Source organism: Corvus hawaiiensis, chromosome 3 (genome assembly GCF_020740725.1).
Source record: "Corvus hawaiiensis isolate bCorHaw1 chromosome 3, bCorHaw1.pri.cur, whole genome shotgun sequence".
Taxonomy (NCBI): domain Eukaryota; kingdom Metazoa; phylum Chordata; class Aves; order Passeriformes; family Corvidae; genus Corvus; species Corvus hawaiiensis.
In genome coordinates, this window is record NC_063215.1 from 93534522 (window position 1) to 93552545 (window position 18024).

Here is an 18024-nt window from a genome sequence, read left to right on the forward strand (position 1 = left end):
AAGCCCCCCTGGAGAGGCAGCATATTTGAATTTCTGCTCACAACAGGGCAGGATCATTTCACACAAGCCAAAGGTGTGACTTTTCAGGCAACAGTAACTAGGTAATTTACAGCCATCTGTTCCTAGCCTCAGCCTCCCTGCGGTCATCACCAAAGCTGTGTGCTAATTAATTTTTACCTGCTAACCAGTGGAGACAGCTCTGAAACTAACAAATCATCCAGTTTCAGTCAACAGCTCCTGGACTCCTGTGAGTGGCATTTCCATGAGACTTTATTACCAGTAAAGGTAAAGAGGTTTCTCTGAAAGAAGAACCCTGTAAGGCTTCTGACCTGCTCCGTGTGGAGCGGCCCTCTGGAAGAACGAGAAGGCTTCATCTGACTCTTCAGGCAAAGAACAGGAGTTACCTGTTCTTTGCCTCCAAATCTTCAAGCAAGTGCTTAAGCACATTCTTAATTTTGATTTGAGTAGTTAGGTATATAAATGCTTGGAGATACAGACTTAAAAGACCTGCTTGACGTTTCATGGGAAGTCTGTGAGGAAGCAGGGAGCTGAATCATGTCTTCCCAAGTCCTAAGTAAGCACTCCAAACACTGCAACATCCTTCCACTACCATGTGGCTTTAAACAGGGCAAGTAGCTTACTGCAATGCCATTGAAACTCCATTTTAAGCTGTGAGAGGATTAATACATAGCTCCAAACCAGCATGATTGTATTTCATTTGTTCTGAGGACTGATAAAGCAAACCCCATAACACTATGGGTTCTTCCAACCTCCCAGCACTATCCATTGGCACAACTTATACAGAGCTCTGAGGGGGTTTTGTGTACATGTTTTCCTTGCATATAGCTATGATTCCTTAAATTAAAAAAAATATTCACATTCTTCAAATGAGTTGTTTTAGTTCCATGGAATGAACCTGCTTTTAAAAACAAACATTTGCATTATCACAATAGTGTTACTTTGATTTAGTAGGTACTATAAAGGATCCCACAGGAGAAACTCATGAAGGTAAATATTGAAAGAAAATGTCTTTAGACCCATGAAAGCTGCTCAATGGGAAATGAATGGCAAGAGATTATGATCTAGTTTCTACACTGCTGCTTGTGATTCTGTATCACAGTATCTCAGCTGGGGCTCAGAAAAGTGTGATTTATAAGGTGTGAACAGTGCGCAGCATTCATGAATAGCCCACACAAAATAAGGTCAAAATAACATCTCACAGAAAATATGCTCTCTCATGAGCATACAACAGCTTTGAATGGGAGTTAACCAAGTAGGATGGCTCCTAAACTGTAGCAAGGCCAGTTTCTCCCCAAATTCCTCACACAGTATCGTCATGGTGACTGGAGAGAACTGTTAGTTCACCTGGACTCAGATATAACCAATCAATAAGATACTTGCAATCCTATCAGCAGAGATTAAAATGAATTCTAAGGTATATATTCTGTAATCCCTACTTTTCAAGATGTATAACAACTATATAATACAACAGAAGTAAAGGAACCAGAAAATGACATCCTTAGAGACTGATACGGTTTTTTGTTAGAGAGCTGGTGCATCATATTCTCAGGCTTGCAGCTGATGCTCCAAGAGTGCAGCCAGGCATCTTCTTGCAGCTGGTTACAGGACTGGGGTCTAAAGGCCACGGTGCCATGCAGGAAAGAAGTGAAAATACACTAGGCCAGGATCCAAGTATGGTGTAGCTCAAAACCAGGATCCCAATTCAAATCAAGGTGCCTCATCTTTATGAAAAGCAGAGGTCAAAAATATGGTTTTTTGGTTTGGTGCACAAATTTTTTTGCACAGCTGGGGCCAGCTAGAAAAGAAAGAGTAAACGTACCCATGGACATTTGTGTGGTAGGAATTGCACACGTGAGGAGGAAGAAGGAGCAGAGCAGTTAACACTGGAGCTCTGGCTCGGATGTAGATCTGCAGCTCTGCGCCATGTGTCAGACCCCCGGCACCGAAGCCTTACTCCTCCAGCTTTCCTTTTTCTCCCGGCAGCGTGCTGCAATGCAAGCACTGTGCATGGATTACAGCGCACGTGGGAGAGAGAGGGGGCAGGGGCAGGTCACCCACAACTCTTAACTCGGGCTTTGGTTCTCGCAGGGGTTCAGTTTGTGTTCCAAGGTACAGGTTAGGGTTTCCACGGATAAAGCTGCACTGCAGAGAGGGCCAGCAGCATGTGCAGGAGCACGGAGGGCTTTGAGCACTAGCATGGCTCTCCCCCTCTTCTGCAAGAGAAGCAGACCACTGACAGCATGGCAAGACTCAACATTCTGCAGCAGCTGGTTGTCAGCCTCACATTCTCTTCTTTCTCAACATGCAACTTTGGTTTTTAAGCTTTTTTGTGTGTGCTATGAGACATGCATAAATAAAAATGAGTGGTACCAGGTAATTATCACAGCAATTGTGATATCCTTATGTAGCATCTCAACAAATCAAGGGAAGCTTTTTCCTTTTGGAGACAGAACATGAAGTGAGGGATACGAAAATTGCCTACATAATGCTGCCACAGGGATGCCTCTCAAATCATTTTATCAGCAAAAAAAGGAAGCCATGTCTGCTGGTAACAGCTAAAGATCACGTTCTAATTTCAGCAGTTGCAGTTAACTCATTCCCAATGGAGATGCACTTACCGTGAGAAGGTTTCTAACTGCTTCAGCACTGAAAGGAAACAAGCATTGAGTCATTCAACTGCAGATCTATATGCAAATATGCTTTTTGGCCCATGAAGGGAAAGCATATAGAATCCGCTGCTATAATGCAGTCAGCCAAACATTTCCACGCATTTCTTATAATGCAAACGCTGGGAAAAAAAAAATCATTTACCAACCAGTGTTTTAGCTGTCCCTATACAAGTGTGATCATTGGCATGCACATGCACTCTGTTAGGGACAGAGCGTGTGTATAGGAAATATAGGCACACTGCATACCTAGAATTGGTAAGAAAAGTTTTAATCAATAGATATATTCCCCTTGACATTGAATGGTTCAACAGTAATATTATTAATTTTACTCAAAGATTATGTTTATATCTTATATAATTCAAGATATATTAAGCCAATACATTACATTTTTATTAAACTTCTGAAGACTGTAATATGAACTGTTCCATTTTTTTCAATTATTAACTCCCAGAATAGTGATTCTGTATAAAGAATCTAGTTCCACACAATATGGTAATTTTGGTCTGTTGACCTCTAGTTGGGCCTACAATAGAATCCACATCACAGCTAGCCCAAAAAACTTTCTTAAAGCAAAGGTGATTTAGTATAAAGAATGAATAAAATGCTTTTATAGTTAGGAAACTTCTGGCTTATCCTAAAGCATACACTTAGTGCTAGGAGGGCCCTAGCAACTAATATCTAAGGATATTAAAAAGAAATAATTCTTTTGGTGAGCAATGATAAACGTGAGGCTCTTTAAAGAGTGACTTTTTCAATGAATTGTGTAAACAGATTTCCACTTTAGAATAAAATCTTGAGCAAGTTATTTCACAGCAGGGAATGAGAATTTCTTTTTAATTTGAAAAGGATAAGAATAAAGAAAAATACAAAAATATTAAATCCAGTAAAGATCAACAAAAATTATGATGTAATGTCAGAAGGTAAGTGTTCTCAAACTGCCATGTGGTTTTCTGCCTAGATTGATCCCTGCTGTGAGCTTGTGACTGAACAGAGGCAGGGAAATCCCATGGGAGCTGGTCTCACACAGGCATCGGGGAGGGTTTAGAATGGAGAGTGCAGCTTGTCACCAGAGATGAAATAGCAAAACTGGGACCTCTGTATTTACTGGCAAAACTCACTGAGCCTGCTGACAGGTATTCAGAGGGGCATCCACATATCCATACAGCAAAATTCACAAGGATGATCCCTTCAAGGCACTAACATGCAGACAGATGGAAAAACTCTGTCTCTTCACCAAAGTGGCCGTGGGCTGTAATGACTGGGGCTCAGCACCATGTTAAGGCGCAGCCCAGCTCTGCAGAGGCAATGGGGCTGGGAGAGAGGGAAACACAAATGGGAGTTCTGCTGCCATTTTTCCCCAGATGTGCAGCTACTGATAAACAGCGGGGGAGGAAATGGCTTTCAAATAGCTACAACTCAAAAAAAAAACCCCACAGCTGAAATGTATGAGGATGTGCATTTCAACTGATGTGAAATACATTCCTGTTCTACTCTGAAGGGCAGATTAGCACCTAAAAATTTGTTGAACTTCAGATGTAAATTCCAGTCCTTGTGTTTCTATGATACATATGCTCACACTAATTTTCGAGGATACCTGCAGTCATTGTTGAACTGTGGCCTGAGTGTAGAGGGAAGGGCACTGCCCTAAAATTCTAAAGTAACTCCAAGGGTTACCCTGGAAAGCTTAGATGATATATAACTCCCAGAGTTATTTTCACTGCTCTTCGTATTTCACTCCCTACATATCTGTTGCTACAAATATCTCAAATCTGTGAGCAATTAGATACACAAGAGTTAACTTTACAGAAATACTGCTTAAATTCAGAGAGGAAAGGGTGACTGTTAAAAATTAATATTATTAAAAACTTCTTCTAAAATGGAGTCATACATACATGTATTCACCTTATCTATTGATGAATAGTAACATTTAGAATGCTCATGTCCATCTTTGGTTTGATTAGCATGAAATAGACTGGTACTTCATTTAGTCTAGAAGCAATATTATTACTCTTATTTTTCTCAGCCAATATCAACAGTCTATTATAGTATAGGCTCTTAAAGCTAAATTTCTGTGAAAATTTACACTCTAGACTCCCTACTTGATGTTTTATAGAAATGTGCATCTTAAACATTAATTCACTAGACAAAAAGAAATATTTTAGGACAGAGAAATGAAAATTGTTGTGGACTGTTGCAAAAAAAATTATACTGAAAAATATTTTCCTTTTTGCAGGCTTCAATTACTCTGAAAAATATTTTTCCTTTTGCTATAATTATCATGTGTCTCTCTCATATGTATTTTTAATGAAAAAATTCACCTGATAAAACAGATTGGATCCTGATGGAGCACAAAAAAAGTTCCCTAAAGAACCAGTTGTGACCTTAGATGGGGCAATTATTTCTGAGCTGAGTGTTCAGAACATGTTCAGAACTTAATGGTTTCTCCCTGGCAGCTCATTCTGATTGGCTACTTTTTTTATTTTTCCATTATGTGTCAGGACTGGGTAAATTGTGTGCTGCTTTTTCAAACATCTCCCAAACATCTTCCATTGCAATTATATTGTGTTCAACTCTGTCCTGGCAGTGCTGAGCTGTGTGATCTCCTATCACAGGGCAGGCTGCCTGTCAGGGACTGCTCTCTGCCTCCACCTGCCCTCAAAGAACAGAGCATTTAATTGTTGTCTTGGACATTAGGGCATTCCTAGCAGCAGAACCAGGCAGTGCTTTCCACTCGAAGCTCTGAAGGCTGGAGACTTTCAGAGCCCAGAGGAGAACAAGCTACCCCATCTCTAAATAATCACAAAGTAAAGGTGAAAGGAATCAAAGGAAAAAAATTAGAAAGGAGAAGGCACAGCTGAGGGAAGGAATCGATGGGGATGGTATGAGGACAGGAAAATACAAAAAAACCTAAGAAAGAATGGAAAAGCCCTGAGAAAGACAAGGAACAGATCTCCTGTGAAACAGAGTTTCAAAGGGTAACAAGCATTCTCTGCTGTGCTGCTCCAGCACCTGCCAGAGTGATGCAGCAGCACATGTTCAGGTACCTGCTTGTTTGAGGAGTATCAGTGAGGTCCAACTTCCCTGTGTTCCCCATAACAGGAGGTTTCAAATGTTACTCTTTAAACTGTTCATTACTGGAGAAGAGCAGCAGACACAGACCCCTGAGGACTAAGACCCTTGTTTGCACCCCACCCTGGCTGCAGAACCACAAAACAGTGGTACCTCTGCTTGCTCCCTGGCCTGGGTATGGTGTCTGCAGCCCTGGGAGCAGGGAAGGGGATTTCCTAGGATGGGAACAAGCAGAGCTGTCACGGATGAGTGATTTGCAAAGCCAGGACTCATCTCACTACACTTCAACCACCTAAAATTTAAACATCTAGTTCAGGTAAGTTATTTGGTCTGCCTGTGAGATAAGTGGGGAGATCACTGCCTGTGTAAGACTCTTCTTATCCTTTGACAGCTGCTTGTCTATAACACTGGGAAAACATTAAATTGAAAATTCTAAAACTTCAAAAGGTAACCAGTCTCACTTTCAGGATCCAATTGCTAGGGATTAGGCTGATATTACTAAGGTCTTTGTATCAAACAATTTTCAAAATGTCATCAATCTGGGCTGGAATCAGAAGCCTAAGAGCTCATCAGCTCATCATCCTCTTACCACTCTCTCTGAATTGTTGCATTCCTCATTAAAAAAAAAAAAAAGGTGCCATAATCAATTATGTTGAAATAACCACCAAATTATCATGTGCTAGTATGTTAACTCTCCTAGCTGAATCTGCCATTAATGGGATTAAACATGCACAGTTTCCTTGGTTATCTCTATATTTGCATATGTTCTTTCCCTTCCCTCTTTTTATTATTTACATTTTTCTTCAACTACCAGCTTTTCTAGGCTTGTGAAATAATCACAGAAGTGAGGAACAGTCTGATGTTGCTTGCTGTAATTAAGCAAGATATTAAAGGTTTTTAAATAACAGGCCCAGCAAACACAGTTTACAAAAAACAGACTGCAACTTCTTCTCTTAGTCTGAAATAAATCAGGGAAGGGCCAGCCAGGGGAAGAAAAGAACAGAACAGAGGAACCTCCAGAAAACTAGTGACTCTTCCATGATATCAAGCCTTTTTGGAAAAAGCAAAAGCTCATTAAATTTTACCAATTAATCTGTAAATGAAAGGCTGACAGAGATTATTATCTCCGTTGCTTTTAAAGGAAATCAACTTCTCGCCTGGAAAGATGCTATCAGCTATATATTTCTCCACTGTGTACTATTTCTGAAGTTCTGAAAATTTTAGAGGATAACCTACATTGTAGATGCATTTATATTTTGCTGAATGATCAGAGGTGCCCTAAACATCATTGTAGATGAACCACAATCAGTGTTAATTTAAAAAGTCTAATCTTTGCCACAGAGAAGTAGCACTAAGTCTCATTAATAAAATGCTGATAATATTAGTAGATAGAAGATGCAAAGTTTGGCTTGTACCAAAAATTGGTCTCTGCTGTAATGTGACCTCAGATAATAATGTCAAAACTGTTACTGAAATATTGGATCAGTAGCACATATGCAGTGAAGCCTCATTCCCTGCTAAGGTTTCATTTTTCTTACCTGGTCTCTTCTGTAGCTATAAAGAAACCATCATCTGAAGCATCAAGCCAATTTTGCCTCTGTCTCTTGATCACTGGAATGGTGCTTGTCTTAATGGCACTTGCACTGGCTTGCAAGGCCTTACCATTAGTCATGTGGATGTGGGGAGCAGCGTGCTGAAATGGTAATAAAAGGGAAAGGTGTTTGTCTGAGAAGAAGCATAATTCCATTACCAAATTCTGCTGTACAGGGCAGCCTACACACGTCTCAAAACCCGGCTCATCGGCCCCAGCCTGTACCTGGGGGTAAGATAACAACCAACCTGTGCCCATTGACATGTTTTATGCATAGGTCTTAAAGCTCTTTAAAAACTAAATTAACTATTGCTAATGCCATTTTATACAAAAAGATCTTGAGGCATGAATCAATGCTATGAACTAAGCAGTTCAGAAACAGAAACTCATTGCTTTTAGGAGAGAATTAACATTTTCTGAGCAAAAAACCCTAACATTCCAAGCAATGAGACACAAGACCTATTTTTTCATCCAAGTATGGCACTAAGCTAATTTCAAAAAATTCATACTTCTCACTTTGCATGTCCTTATTCTGCCTGTCTTTCCTTTTAAATAGAAGTCACTGAGTAAGACAAGTGGTTTGGTCCTGCTGCTTACCTGAATGGAAGCAGGAAAACAAAAGTTTATATCACCATGCTGGTGTCATGGTTCTTAGGTTTAATTACTTAGGTAGTTAGAGCTACCTGAAATACATCTGCATTCATTCCATAACTGATAACATTAAACAGAAAACAATGCATTAATTTTCCACTAAACCTTTACCTGGAGTAATTGTGCAAGTACTCAGATCTAACAGGAGAAGCTGCCTTCTGACACATGAGGAGAGAATGAAAATGTTTTCTGTATCATTTATAGGAAATGTTTTGGAAGAATACACCATGACAAAAATACTAGTCTTGGAAATCTTAATCTTGTTTCCCACATAATTGATTAGCAGCAGGACTAATTAACAAAAATTGGATGAAAACAGATATGATAGGAGACATTATACAAAGATGAAAATTTGCTTACTCTATCTCCCATGGATTCAACATCGTGTTTCTTAGGAAGAAGTCCTATTTTCTTGGTGAAATAATACCAGTATTCCACATTACTGGTACCATTTTTGTAACATTCCTATAATGCACACAGTGCTGGACATTGGTGGGAGTACCCCCTAATTAGGGCACCAACACCACCATCACTGAGTAAGGAAGGGGCTGGTAGCACCCACAAAGACCAGCAGAACAGAGCACAGAGCTGATCTCTTAAATCATGTCACAAAAACATAAAAGCCAGAAAAGATAAACAAGGGCATCATTTTTTCTGAACAATTCTTACACTCACATTCAAAGCATTCTATTCACATTCTGACACAACTTTCACCACACCCTGATCCACACCATTTGCTCTCTCCAGCAGGACAAATTTTATGCATCAGACAGAAAATTCCAGTATTCATTATGCTACTGTGAGTAACTGAGCCATCTCCTCTGTGATTCCTTAGATTTCATGTAAAGAAACCAAACCAGAAGAGGAGAAACAAGACATCAAAAGTGAGTGATTCACATAGAAATCTCTCTTAGAGCTAAACTATTTTATTTTGTCTTAAAAACAAAGATTTAGGGTGAATTTAGTTGTTGTTGCACACAGGGTCATAAATCTATCTTTGTAGCCTTTTTAAATATTTACCCAATTTTTTCCCATTTTTTCATTCAGTGCCTAGACTGCAGTTTGGCTTTCACATACTATTTTGTATTGGCTTTGGTGGGGGAAAAGACCTAAAAGACATGTTACTAAAATTCAGCTGTTATTTAGAATAAATTCAGGATAAAGTACATAGGTGCCATGAAATCAGAAATTCATTAAGATTTTTAACTGCTGATCTCTTCTTGTACAAAGTGGGTAGTGCTCAAAAAGAGAGTAAGAAGTCATGCATGGAAAACATTGCCACACATCAGATTTCCCACTCAGGATTTGTAGCTGGCAATTGCCAGTGCCACACACAACATTCAAGGGCTCCAGTGGTATATTTTTTGTTGTGCTTCCCTAGTCAATAATGGGTTTAAGTTATCTTATATAATGGTTCTGATCTTTTCCCAGGCTCCTTTCTAATACACCACTGAATGTTTCCTTTAGTCAAGAAGTGCAGGCAAAAAATGTTCAGGAAATATACAAGTTACAAAAAGTGTATTTCCTATGGCATAAACTCTGAAAAACAGTGAAACCTGATGGAAAAAGTACTTGTCTTTTCACAATACTTTTTCCCCTGGCAGAGCCAGATATTGCAACTAATTCTGAACTTCTGTTTTTTCTACTTTTATTAGCCCCTAACCCTCATTCCAGGCAAGAGATAACGTTATAGAAAATGACACAACGCTTACAATATAACCTCATTTCTGTTGCATCAAATTGGTTAGAATTTTCTCTTTTATTTCCCTTCTGTCCCAGCCCTTTCAAGCTATTTGAAGAAATTAATTACATTTCACATAAGGACAAGAGAAAATAAGATCATTTTTCTCCAGTCTGTGCTAGGGACCACATTAATTTCAAGTTAATAAAAACAATTGAAGCTCTTGACCAGGCAATCAGTTCATTAGTTCCTCTCAAAAAATATATTCACCAGTGTGTATGAAAATGAGCATTCAATGCCACTGTCACACTAATATCACCACCAAGAGCAAAATGAACTTTCATACAAAGTACTCGTTAAATGCTTTTCTTTTATGATGATGATGAATTCAAATCTTCCCCCCTAGCACACAGTTATGCCAGAAAGGTTATGAAAGCCTAGGGAATATTCCCTGTGCTACCAAAGAATTCCTTCTCATTTAAAACCCTGCTTGCAGCAAGCTTCAGTAATTTCCTTGCAATGCCACTGTGTGCAAGCAGCTGCTGGTGCTTTGATTCTGACAGTGTACATCGCTAATGAGCTGTGCTGTGAGTTTGCAGCAGAGCCACTGGTGCTAAGGGTCTGCATACCAGGGGCACAACTGAGCAGCACCTGCATCAGCAGTTTGCATTTTGGACAAATCTTCCTCCATGCTGAGTGACTCCTTCCTCCCAAGTTCTTCATCTCAGTCTGAGTACATTCATTGAGATCTCTTGTTCCTCTAGGACAAAATTGTTCCATGCTCAAAGACATCAGGAGAAAAACATCTGAGTGCACTTGAAAGAAAAACTTCTCAAGACAAAGGGAGTTCTGATTCAGGCAAAGTTACATCCAGTAAAGAACACAAATATTTAAGTCAGCAGGGCGCTACCTCTGGAGAGAATCTCCCCTGTCCAGCAGGTGGTGCCCATGCTGCAAGACCGAACACACCCTCAGAAAGCAAAGGCAATCTTTTCAGAGTCTTCAACAAGGAGGAGCTTACGTAAAGACTGTTGTACAGCTTCACCTGTCCCCTGCTGATCCATTTCTCTGCTGCTTGCAAGTGCTGCTCATCAAAACTCGCCTGGCAGGGGCATGAATTTCCCATCTGCATTCATTTCACAGTGGGCAACTGAGATACTTCCAATGTTCAAGGAATGCAGGAGATCCCTTCGTGAAGAAGTTACATGTCTTCCTCCCTCTCAAATCTTCTGGAAGCAGCAGCACTGAGTTACAACTGTAAATCCAGGTCTTTGAACACAAGGTGCACTGGGCATAAGGCTTTGCTGTGGCAGGGAAACCAAGGAATTGGCTGTATAGAATCACTGTACACATGATATCTGCTGCAGTGGCATCTACGAGTCCAATGAAGTCTGGATACCATTCCAAAACCACCTTATATTAAAGTGGCAACTGAATACAGCATTTTTATTAACAAGGGTAAATCTCCTGTCCTCACTGGCTCCCAGAGAAGCACAAGAGTACTGAGACGCATGAGGGTAAGGCAAGAGAGGAATCCTGTACAAATTCAGAAATGGGACTCAGATCCCAAATCACAATTGAGGTTCCTGTCTATAAGTTGCTCAATTTGTACTGCTACATAAGTGGCCAAGAATTTATTCATTGAGAGCCACTAAAAATTCTGAAAAGACACTGAGGTCTGAAAAGACATCCAGCTTTAAAATAATACATAACACCCACAGTCATTCAAAGTGTAAAAACTAACAGTGAACATTTGTACTATGGCTGAAGGAATGTTTAACTGAACTACCATAAATTCCTAAGTAGACTTCAAATGTTTTCCCCATTGTTTCAAAAATGAAAATATTCCCAATGCCTTAAATTAATATTTTAAAGTTTTTTTATTACATCTTTAAAAAAAAAATCAATTCAAATCAAGCCAAGCAAAAGAAGCTCTTTACAAGGAGAAAAAAAGTCGCTAGAAGAAATCAGCTTTGCTCAGATGACTGGCAATAACCCATATTAAATGGTTCCCTATATTTTGCATTGACCTAATTATACAATACATCATTTAAAACAAGTTTAGAATTACTTTAAGTTTAAATCAGGTATTGATTCTCTTTTGCCACACCTGAAGTATTCCTATTTCCAAAGGGATTAGCATTATACCTTTAATGAGCATCAGGGTTAGGGGCTGGTTTAGTTATTCATAGAAATGTGAGATTAATGCAAAAATGAATACCCTAACTCAGCATGAAGTCACAAATGTTGATAATAGCATGCAGGCACACAACCACTTTGGGTATAGGATTTCATTTAAAAACCCAAAGGCTATTAAAAATGAAAGATTTTCAAACAACAGATCATATACAAGAAAATAACCAAGTAGTCATCACAAGTGTAACTTTGGAACCTCTGGATTTGCTACCAAACCTTTCACAAACACCTACAATTGTTGTAATGATGAAAATCTAAGTCAATGACTTTTCTGTGCAAGGGGGGAAAACCACCAAAAAATCCCAAAAGAAACAACCCTCCTAAAAGATGACAGCTAACTTGCCAAAGCATCTGAGCCAAAATACTGCAAAGTTTATAGTCCCTGTTTGTCATAGATGGTACACAAGAGCTATATAACCTCTGAATAAATCATGCCTCAGAAGGCATCATTTTGAAGTAAACAGTTATTTATGGAAATCAGTAAATTAGTAATGAAAGACTAACCTAGGCAACCATCCACAGAATAAGAGGAAATTTATTTTATAGTTAAAACATAGAGCATGCCCTCCCTCTCCCTCCCATCACACAGATGCTTAAATTATTTTCTGGGGTTTTATTTTTATGAACAAGAATCTGAAACAAAAAACAGGTGGGTATCATTGCATTTAAATACAGAAGAAAAATTCTTGTAATGTTCTCAGAAAAACTGCACTTTGTTTTTTTAGCAGACTACACTCTATACCTTGCTGGCTTTGACTTTAACATAAATCTGAATCTTCAAGACAAGATCAGATTTAATGCCTTACATTATTTCACCACCTATAAATGCAACTTTAAAGACCAAATACTTCACTTTGGTAAGATAAAAGCTTTTTTAGATCAAAGCATCCAAGGCAGTAATACAAATTTGCTGTGATACTTACATGTTCTGATGACTAAAGGTCATGCTTTAACTTTTTATGTTACAATATAACCATAATCAGTCAGAATAAAGGGGACTTCATTTCGGAGTAACTATTTATTGCAGCAGCCATTATACATTGGCTCTCAGCAGTATTCCTTTACTACATCTGTACTGAATGCATAATCTCATAGTGTTGGTAATTCAAGGAACAGCATATTTTCTGGTTTCACTGACAATTTCTACATACTCACTGGAGAGTAATAAAATTTTCTTTTACATATTCAGTTATGCTTTAGTTGCAGAGAAGAGCGGACATTGCTCTAACAATTTCTCACTAAGCAGAATACCTATTTTTATTTCTACTTTTATTTACTTAAGTGCAATGAACAATTACTGCACACTGACTGCAGAACATTAGCCTGAGGTCTCAGCCATCTGAGTTGTCAGCACAGAGGTCTGCAGAGGTTCACAACACAGGAACCTCAAGAACTTGAGCTATTTAAAAACCTTTTCCTTCTCTCTTTAAAAGTTTGGACATGTTTTGGTATGAGAAAGAAATTATATAGGCAAAACCCCCACTCTTTTGGGTCAGTTTATAGAACTGTTCTGGTACATTAATGGAAAAGAGAGACTGAGTATCTTCAGAGTACAATTAATAGGACAAAAAGAGTACAGGCAAAGCAGAGTGAAGGGTTCACCAGCTTCAACACAATTGTCCTGCTCTTTTCCTGACACCAATACAGAATGGAAAAAACATTGAAAAGTTTTTCAATCCCTCCCAAAATTTTATAGCAGAGGAATGCACTTGAATAACTGAGCATCTTCTTTTGAAATGTCTATTTAAAACAAATCCATGACAAACAAGGATTGTATCCCACCCAGCAGGAAAGAGAAATATCACTTTTTCCAGACATCTCTACTATTTTGAAAGGTTGTGATCTCTAGTCCTTACCTATTTATAATTCATTTGCACTGGATTATTAATGACCATTGACGATAAGGACAATGAACTATATTAACCTTTTATGCCCTGCAGAGTCAAGAAATCCATGTGGGAATTTACATGTCCCACAAATGCTGTACATACAGAAGAGGTAACTGAACTTGACGGGATACCCTAAAAACTGTAGGAATGGAAACAAACAAGCTCATGTCATGATTTGCTGGGGTTTATTCTAAAATTTCAACACTCGCCCCAAAAACTGGCCTTTCTCCAGAAGCAGAAAGCCCTCTCCTCAAACACCCACAGGATAGGCATCAATCATTCCCTGTCAGAGGAAGGTTTTCTTTGTGTGAACTGTTGTTCAGCCCTTACCTAACTTTTGGTATGAGTTTGAAACAGAAAGAGACCGACAACATTTCTCACCCTATAAAAATGCAAGATAGACACTAAGGGCATGACATTTTTTTACATAAAACTTTCTAATCTCATTTTTGAAGGTGTATCTGTCCCCTTAAACATTTACCTATTTCTGGAACCCAAATTATCAAACCCAAGCTAAAGTCAGAGACTGGCCTCTCAGGAATGTGATGCAAGAAATTAGTCAGCTATTGTTCTGAACTTTAAATGTGCTCTGACTCATGTGATATAGACAGAATGCAAGAAATTTTATCAACATTAATTTGACATAATCAAAAATCACTTTAACACAGAACACAGAATTGTAACTGGATTTTTCAGCTATTCAAACTGATAGCACTGTTACCTCTTAAGCTCTTCGACCTCTCATTTTTTGCCAAGATTTCTCATGAAATAAAGACAGACTCATTTTACCTCTACAGTGATATTGGACTTTATAAAAAAATGCCAATGTCTTAGGATACTACTACATCTACTTCATTTTTAAAGGAAAAATCATAGCTATAGACAGATCAATACCTATAATCTCCTCTATACTTACCATTATTGTTCTTGTTGTATGGCTGGATGATTCTGGAAAATAAAAGAACCACAGCGTATTAGAAAGTTTTCTTTATCCACAAAAGCCTTATTTTCTGATGCTCACCCTGAAGGCTACTGTTCAGCTGCAACAATGAACACATCAAAAATGCACAGACTGGAAAGATTTCTCAGGAAACGAGCATAAGACCCATCATTGGTCCTGAATATATATGGCATGCTATAATATGCTGTTAAGTGCACCGTCCTCTTTGCTTAATTATCTTCTTCCGCAAGAAAATATAAAAATGGAACTAATTCATAATTCATGTTTGAAGAAGTAAGGGGTTTTTTTCCATTTTGCATTTAACATATGGCATCATGAAGGATTAGCTCTGCAGACAAAAATACAGATAGTATCAACATAATTCCATTACTGTTCCCATTTCAAAAGAAGTTTTATAAAACTAGACAACCCTTTTTCTGAGAATTTTGAGATGGATGCTCAGTTTGAAAGTGACAAAGCATATTGAGAAATGCAACATGCAGAAATGTTAAATATTCTCCCCTATATGGTAAATCTGGAGTCAGTGACCTGAACTCATGGTTATATTTATATAAATTGCAGAGCAATCACTACTAGCCAATAACTAACATAGATTTCACCCTGCTGTTTAACTCAGATTACTTTCACTTTTTTCTTTCCCCAAGAACAGAAATCACACTCTCTTTGGCTTTAAAATGCTATAGTTCACATATTAGAGACATTGTTCTTTTCCAAAGCAGTGCAACTTCAGTAAAAAAAAAAAAACAACATTTAAAAAACCTGCAAGAAAACTCACTGCTGGTCTATAAGATGCAAGATGATACTGCCACCAGTCTCACAGGCTTGCTCAAAAATTTGGGTAGGACACCTCATGGGCTATAGCAGAGTTCTTAAGGAAGGGACATTTATCAACACTACATGCAGTTCTGCATAAAATGTACACAATTCTGAATGAATTGAATCAGCAGAGTCCTAGTTCTGCAAGTGAGATAAATGCAAAATAATTACAATTTTTTTTATTCTTGCCTTGGTTCTAAATTGTGACTCTTACAGGGTTTCCAGCTGGTATCACACAAAGAATTCTTGAGTGATATTATTATTGTTAAAAGTAGTATTAAGGAGATTAAAAGGACATGAGAACAGCTGCACATCTCTTTCTGAAAAAAAAAAGATGATTACACTCTTAAACTGGCATTTCTCTTCCATTTTGAAGAGTCACCTTAACCAGCATGAAGGTGTAGTTCAATCACTGACAGAAAAAAGATAAGTCATTTTAAACATCTCAAACTATAAACTCCAACATTCAACAGAAATTCCTGTATCTAGTGTACATTTACATTTGTACAAGTCTTCATCCTCAATCACTTATAAATAAAAAACATTTATATCGTTAAGGTCACATTGACAGAGGTACTGGAATGTGAATACCTACCTAAAGCCAGTGATATTTTAGTTGTGGGCTCCTCTACCAGCCCTCCTTTCCTCTTTTTTTTCACACAAAAGTTATCATATATAAAAATACATTTAGGTCACCAGTCCTCCAGGCAATTCTTAAACTGGTAGTATGAAAACTAAATATTGTGACAGTCTACTGCTTCCTGATACTTGAACATATTTGGTACTCTTATAAAGTAAGAGAAGATCACAGTAGAGTGAAGAACTCTATAATCTGTTAATTTTTTATCCTCAAAAAGTAATTTTTGTTATTATAACTTTTTTTTTTTCCTTTTTTTTTGGACATCCCAGTAAAATAATATTTCAGGACCTGAATGTTCCTGAGAAAACCCAGGGACTGCATTCATGGAATAATGAATAATTGAGACAAAAATTCATTCCACTTATAAGCCTAAATACCCAGACAAAAACCCCAATGAACTTATCACCAAGAGCACAGTATTTCCTGAAGAATCCTGAACTTAGGCAGAATTACCTGGTTAAACACAAAGAATGGGGCTTCTTGTCTCTTGAAATGCAGAGGAGATAAATTACACAGCACTTTCAGTCACTCTCAAAATGATCAAAGCCAACAAACAAAAATCCATACTTTTTATATGGAGATACTTGAAACCTTCCCTCTTACTCAGAGGTGCTGTGCTTTTGGCATAGCTCTATATGCCAAATCTATAAAAACTATGCTTAGCCATGATTGTCCCAAAATACTCAGACACACTCTCACTCAGTTGTCTGTGAAACTGAGAAGATCTCCCCAAAATGAACTGAGGAACAACTGAATTTTCCTGGAAATTGTTAAACAGTGTATTTTTGAAAAGAACCTGACAGACACTGTTAATGCAGTGCCAGCAGCAGTTAACTCCAGGATATTACCATATTGATAATTCAATAATAAAACCCAGCAAAGAAGTGAAGAAAGATCTGTTATATTTGTAAATGTCCCTGTTATATCATGCAATAAAACCATTGTCTGCTTTTTGCATGTATTTTTCTTGCTGTAAATACTGAAAAATCATCTAAGTTGCCAAACATTAAAGACCTGAGTATATCCATTAAAAAAAGGTAGGAAAATAACTGTTTAATAAGTAGACATAGTCAAAAGAGTCTAGGATCTAGCAGAGACTACTAATTGAGGTGCCATTGTTACACAATTTAAACTCTTACATACTCTGATACACAAATATTCAGACTTTAGAACTGAGGAGACACCAATTTCTTCCAGAAAATAATTATGCCCTGATTTGGCAGGTTCTGAAAAACACTTATGCGTGGACACACCAGCCAATTTTGCAGAAAACTTTTAATTAAGGCAACTAAAGAAGAAAGGCCTTGCTTAAAAAGGCAGTCACGCAGCATTCAAAACTTTTACGAAAGGTCTGCACACCAGTGCAAACTCCAGAGCATCAGAGCTTATTTAAAAACCACAAATATCTTGGTGTTGAACAGAACAGAAAAAAAAACTTTGGATGTTCAGTTTTATCTGCCATGTTCTAGAATGCCTTAGGATTGTTATAATCTGGCTCGAATTTTAGTGAAACTGTCACCAGTGGACACTTGGTTTATAAATGAGTTCTTACAACAAAGGATTTTGTGCAGGACAATGATCTGTACTTGCACCACTTCTGCAGAAGGGAACTCCAGGATAGAGACTGATTCTCCCCTTAAGGCCAATGAAGTGTCAGGGAAGTGGATTGCTCCACTTTAAGCAGAAATGGTCAGACATCATCATCACTAACAAGGGTTCTTAGTGCTGTGATGCAGGCAAATTGCAGTAAATGCAGCTTCAGTGCTGACAAGATGTTTATAAGTTTATCGTTGGGGAGAAATTGATGTACCAACAGAAGAAACTGCCTAAGATGCTCCTG

General features: G+C 38.1%; 1 protein-coding gene across 4 annotated transcripts in view; it reads right to left on the minus strand.

Annotated features, from left to right (window-relative positions):
- The window catches only part of MTA3 (metastasis associated 1 family member 3), a 137826-nt gene that overhangs the window by 14153 nt on the left and 105649 nt on the right, over positions 1-18024 (minus strand). For 3 of the 4 annotated variants that reach the window (XM_048297265.1, XM_048297263.1, XM_048297266.1), the window contains exons 17-18: positions 14684-14715; positions 7298-7452 (exon numbers count right to left, since the gene is read on the minus strand). In XM_048297265.1, the coding sequence (XP_048153222.1) occupies positions 7298-7452; positions 14684-14715 (187 nt within the window). Of the gene's footprint in view, positions 1-2639; positions 2668-7297; positions 7453-14683; positions 14716-18024 lie in introns of all 4 variants that reach the window. The other variant, XM_048297264.1, reaches the window with a different exon arrangement.